Source organism: Borostomias antarcticus (genome assembly GCF_949987555.1).
Source record: "Borostomias antarcticus genome assembly, chromosome: 20".
NCBI classification, from domain to species: Eukaryota; Metazoa; Chordata; class Actinopteri; order Stomiiformes; family Stomiidae; genus Borostomias; species Borostomias antarcticus.
Window position 1 is genome coordinate 13,762,738 of NC_140253.1, and position 6,113 is coordinate 13,768,850.

The window sequence follows — 6,113 nt, forward strand, 5'->3', positions numbered from 1 at the left end:
TTCCAGGCGTGTCCGGCTGGGAGGAGGCCGCGGGGTAGACCCAGGACTAGGTGGCGGGACTACATCTCCGCACTGGCCTGTGAGCGGCTAAAGGTTCCCCAGGCAGAGCTGGTTGATGCTGCCAGGGAAAGGGATGTCTGGGGCCCCCTGCTGGAGCTGCTGCCTCCGCGACCCGACCCCGGATAAGCGGATGAAGATGGACGGATGGATGGACAAAGACAGATAACATCGAACCATTAGTTTGCACACACGCACGCACAGACACGCACGCACAACACACACACACACACATAAACTTAATAAGGGAAGCCCATTTAGGTCTGTGTCATTGAGTACATGTGCCTTCATTATTGTTCATTCCCTTGTGTGTGTGCCATGTGTGCAGTGCCCACACAATAAAAGATGCCCACCAAGCATGTGTGGCTGATGAGACACTGGTACACACACTCTTTCTCAGACACACACACAGCAGGTGGCGCAGGAGTGGGAAGGGAAAGCCTGTGTGTGTGTGTTTGATTACTGTGTCATTCCTGTGGGCAGTCTTATTACTGGCTGTGGGTCCAGATTGACAGAGAAGGAGGTGTGAATATATGAATGTGGATATATGAATGGATGGTTACACTCAATTACTCATCTGTTTATCTGTCTGTCTGACTACTGCACATCCATCTGTCTGTCTGTATCTGTCTGTCTGTCTGTACATCTATCTGTCTGTCTGTATCTGTCTGTCTGTCTACACATCTATCTCTCTGTCTGTATCTGTCTGTCTGTCTGCACATCTATCCATCTGTCTGTCTGTATCTGTCTGTCTGTCTGTCTGTCTGTACATCTATCTGTCTGTCTGTATCTGTCTGTCTGTCTGTCTGTCTGTCTGTCTGTCTGTCTGTCTGTCTGTCTGTCTGCACATCTATCTGTCTGTCTGTATCTGTCTGTCTGTCTGCACATCTATCTGTCTGTCTGTCTGTCTGTCTGTCTGTCTGTCTGTCTGTCTGTCTGTCTGTCTGTCTGTCTGTCTGTCTGTCTGCACATCTATCAGACAGACAGACAGACAGACAGACAGACATAAGCCTTTATTTAGAATAGGAACATAGAGACCAGGGGCCGGTTGCACAAAACATCGTAAGTTTTCCCCTTAAGTATGACCCTTAAGGGTTAATGTCCCCTTAGTTAAGGGAATTACTTAAGGGTGTTGCACAGAATCCCTTACAAGGTTTCCTTAGCTAAGGAGAAACGTTAAGGATTTTCATACAGGGAAAGAGATTTTACAGCAGTAAAATTGTAGTTTCCATGGTGTCCGTTGGTTTGCTTACAGGTGACCGGCTATCTGTCACAACACTACACTGGAACGTCCTGCGACGCTGTGATGAAAAATATGGACTGTCGATCAAATCTTTAATGAAATATCAGTTGCTCCTCACTAAGAGTGTCGTGGAACACTTTTCTTGGGATGCGATTTCCATCGTTTATGTTCATAAACGCAGCCATGTGACTTAGCTAAGGTTGGGTTAGAGTTCCCTTACGTTTTTTCCCTTATTTTGCTTGCTAAGGTCTTTTGTGAAACACCTTAACAGACTTTAAGGGACTCTTTAAGTATTAGACCGAGATGAGTAGAAAACCTTAAGTACTTGAGGGACATCTTAAGGAAACCATAAGGGAATACTTAAGGGTGTTTGTGCAACATATTTTATTTTAAGGAAACCTTAAGTCAGAACTTAAGGGAAATATTAACTTAAGGTGTTTTGTGCAACCGGCCCCAGGCCTCTTTTACAGATGTGTGATCTGCTTATAAACAACATATATAGTAATTCAGTGGCAGAGGACAGAACAATACAAAAAGACAAACAAAAAAGAAAACAGTGACAGAATGCAGAGAACAATGACAATGTACCAACTTGCAAACAACAATTAAGGTAATAGAGTAGCACAGCATGGAAAGCAGAAAACGGAAATGTCTAGCATCAATGGCATTTACAACCTACAGTTCCAAAGGTATCAGTTACTAATTCTTTAGGTGTCTATAGTGGAATAAGGGATGGGAGCTTGTTCTGTTTCTAAAAGGAGTTCCAGACTTTAGGGCCCGCAATGCGAAAAGCAGCATTTCCCCAATTAGTTCTAACTGATTGATTGATCACGTTACCACCACCACAATCATCATCATCACCACCACCACCATCATCATCATCATCATCATCATCATCTTCACCTATTTTGACTCAGCTCCTGAATGACTGTGCGTCTTGGTAAACCTACTCTTTTTAAACCTCGTCAAGTCGGAACAGTCATTTCGGAAGTGTTTGTTTGTATCTTTAGGGAGTAAACGGTTCCCTTCACGTGTTTAATCATAGCCCACGTCGGGGGTTTTCTACTGAACTCCCTCACTCCTTCTCTTCATCCATCTATGTGCCTCATAAGCGTGCCGGAAACAGACCATACCCGCCTCTCTGATCGCAAGCCAGGAAGTAAGCCGCGCGCGCTCCTCTCCATACCAGTGGCCTTTTCACAAAGCGCATGTCATTACCGCGCACTGTGCCGTGCCTCACGCGCCCCTCCCTCCTCTCTTTCTCTCCACGTTTCCCTCCCTTCCTGTCCTTTTTCGGGTATCTTCGAGTCTCCTCCTTTCTCTTGTCTAAGAACGTAGTCTCCTATCTGCGGTTGCGCGCCCAGCTCTCCAAGAAACCCCCCCATCCCTCCCCGTACCGTTTTTCGCCACCCACCCGCGATCTTGACCCGGGCTGTGACGTAGGAGAGATTCCACGGTGTCCACTGTCGTAGGCGATGAGAGCTCGAGTATAAATGGGGCACCGGGATCCGAAAGTCGGCACTCTCTCAGTCGCTCCGACTCGGAAACCAGACCATCAGCGGAGATAGCAGGCTTACTTCACCGTTGCAGGCTAACTCGCTTTCGACTTTGGTTTAGGATGGAAACCCCTACGACTCGGAGCAGACGACGCTCCATCATACTCAGCTGCAAAAGTAAGTTTCACCCCCTTCTACTGCGGTTGCGTCTGATTTCTCCATTTCGACTTGTGGTGTGTTGTGGATAAATAGCTAAACTAAGACTGCATTGCGCACAAAATGAGAATTGTTACATTGAGCCTAATGTAAAGATGGGACATGTATTTCTTAGACTTTCAAATAAGATAATTCATAGTTTACTTGATTGTTTTTCAGTAATTGAACTGAGTAAGAATTTGTATTCAGGAGTTGGGGCTGCTTAAAATAGGCTACTTCTCTTATGCTCTTATGTTTGGAGTTAATTGCTATCTTGTTTGTTCTGGTTATGAGGCATTAAGATTTATTTGCAATTACTTCGCCACGGTGTTGTGCGTAATTGCTTACGCAGATGGGTTGAGGCATAATCCAGTAGTTTTACGCACAAACGTGGCTGCAGTGCTGTGGCTTAAACCCACTAAACCGACCATCTGCGTCATGTTTTGTTATCATACGACAAAATCTGGATGCGGCATCTTTCATGTAGGCCTATAGGATTTTTATTGTCTAAACCGAGAAATCCATCAGAATGCAACAAACTCTTAATTCTAAGAAAGTCTCCAATTGCATTAGATTGGAAAAAGTGGTTGTACTTAAATATCGGCACTTTTAAATACAAATATTACCACAAAGCCTTTCCACTTTTTGCTTAATAAGAAACTGTACATGGCTTGTAACTGAGGATTGCAGCGCCGGTGCCTAACCGTTTCAGCACCACGGCCTTTGGACAGCTCCCGACCCGCAGTAGGATTAAAATGTTCCCCGCTCTCTCTCTCCCAGGCGGTCTCTCCCTCTGGCTGGTGGTGTGGTTGGTCCTAGGAAAGCCCAGTCCGGCTCAGGCGTGCCCGCACCTGTGCGTGTGCTACCCGACGCCGATGACCGTGAGCTGCCAGGCGCAGAACTTCACGCTCGTGCCCGCGGGAGTGCCCTACGACTCGCAGCGCGTGTTCCTGCAGAACAACAGGATTACGGAGCTCAGAGTCGGCTCGTTCGGCTTCGGAACTCAGGTGAGAGAATCATACAGGAAATGTTGATGAGAGAAACTATCGATAAATCGTATATTTTTGTGAGTCAGAAGACAAACAGTTTTATCTTTCCTCCGTGACATGTTCTGTTTTTCCGTGTTGAATGTATGTTAATCGGCTACATTCGCCATATACTGCCATTAAAAAGAATGTATCGGCATGCCTCTATGGACATAAGCATGAAATATTCAGCATTGTTCTCCCTTCTCCCTCCCTCTGTCCAGGTTCTGTGGCTGTTCTCCAACAACATCACGTGGATCGAGGCCGGCGCCTTCAGCGAGCTGAGGGACCTGGAGGAGCTGGACCTGGGAGACAACCCCCACCTGCACCGCCTGGAGGGAGGCGCCTTCCGGGGCTTGGAGAAGCTCCAGAGTCTCCACATGCACCGCTGCAAGCTCAACGCCCTGCCCCACGACATCTTCCACAAGCTCTACAGCCTGCACTTCCTCTACCTGCAGGTAGGGGCACACACATGCACACACACATACAGAAGCACACACACATAGGAACACATATACTACACACTCCAAGGTTATAATAGTTTAGCTTTTTTATTTTTAAATCTTTTTGTTTTCAATTTCAGTTTAGTTTTAATTAGTTTTTAACTAACCTAACCTGACCTAACCTGACATTACCTAACCTAACCTAACCTAACCTAACCTGACCTAACCTAACCTGACCTGACCTAACCTAACCTGACCTGACCTGACCTGACCTGACCTGACCTGACCTGACCTGACCTGACCTGACCTGACCTAACCTAACCTAACCTGACCTAACCTGACCTGACCTGACCTGACCTGACCTGACCTAACCTGACCTAACCTAACCTAACCTGACCTGACCTGACCTGACCTGACCTGACCTGACCTGACCTAACCTAACCTAACCTAACCTAACCTAACCTAACCTGACCTGACCTAACCTGACCTCTCTGCTTCCTGTCTCTCTCCACAGGAGAACCAGCTCCACTTCCTGCAGGACGACCTCTTCTCCGACCTCATCAACCTGAGCCAGCTCTTCCTGCACGGCAACCGCATCCGCACGCTCTCCGAGAACGTGTTCCACGGCCTGGTCAACCTGGACCGCCTCCTGCTCCACGACAACCGCGTGCGGCAGGTCCACCGGCGGGCGTTCCGCGATCTGGGCCGCCTCACCATGCTCTTCCTGTTCAACAACTCCCTGGCGGAGCTGCCAGGCCAGGCGCTGCGCGACGCCCAGGGCATGGAGTTCCTCCGCCTCAACGGCAACCCCTGGTCGTGCGGCTGCGAGGCCCGCGGCCTGTGGGAGTGGTTCCGCGGCGCCCGCGTCTCCTCGTCCGAGCTGCTGTGCGCCTCGCCGTCCACCCGCCGCGGCACCGACCTGCGCTTCCTTCGCGAGATGGACTTCGCCGTCTGCCCGCTGCCCGACCCGGGCTCCATCGCCGGCTCCACCACCACCACCTTCAGCACCAAGACCCGCTGGTGGTTCTCCAAGAACCGGCCGCAGTCCGCCACCAAAGGCGTGTTCGAGAAGAGCTCCGAGACCGTCAAGGCGTCGCCGTACGGCGGCAAGAACCCGTCCACCTCCGTCTCGTCCGTCAAGTACGAGCTGGGCGAGGAGGAGATGGCGCTGCCCAAGCTGGACGCCGAGGAGTACTGGGCCAACTACGGCAACGAAGACGCTGGGGACACGCTGCGCTGCTTCGAGCTGGAGTGCTCGCCCGACTTCGAGCTCCTGCCCCCCTCGTCCTCCGCCCCTCGCCCCCCCCTCCTCCTCGCCCTCAGCGCTCTCTCCGTCTCCCTCAGTCTGCACCTTCTGTTCGGCTGAGCTTGTTGAACGTCAGCTACCACCATCTGCTACTGTTAAGGCAGAGAGGACCCCCCACCCCTGTTGAAAACTCTGCCCCCCCCCTTTGCCAAAATGCTGATCACCTCTTATCTCCAATGAGCATAAGGGCACAGCTATGGAGATTGGGGGGAGATGGAGGTTAGATGGATAGTTCTTTCTAACACGCACAGGGCTACGTACACACCGCTAGGCTGTTATCTGCTAGCAGCTAGGGCTATAGACTACAACAGGTGCAGGTGCTTAACTATGACCCCTGACATCACAAGG

The 6,113-nt window shown here is 49.9% G+C and overlaps 1 protein-coding gene across 1 annotated transcript; it reads left to right on the plus strand.

Annotated features, from left to right (window-relative positions):
- Positions 1-2,830: 2,830 nt before the first annotated feature.
- On the plus strand, positions 2,831-5,825 carry LOC311322498 (reticulon-4 receptor-like 2; the record flags this gene model as incomplete). Its single annotated transcript, XM_084454571.1, has 4 exons — positions 2,831-2,973; positions 3,772-3,998; positions 4,241-4,474; positions 4,974-5,825. The coding sequence occupies exons 1-4, from the start codon at positions 2,919-2,921 to the stop codon at positions 5,823-5,825; spliced, it is 1,368 nt and encodes a 455-aa protein (XP_084310697.1). The 5' UTR covers positions 2,831-2,918.
- Between the last annotated feature and the right edge of the window lie 288 nt (positions 5,826-6,113).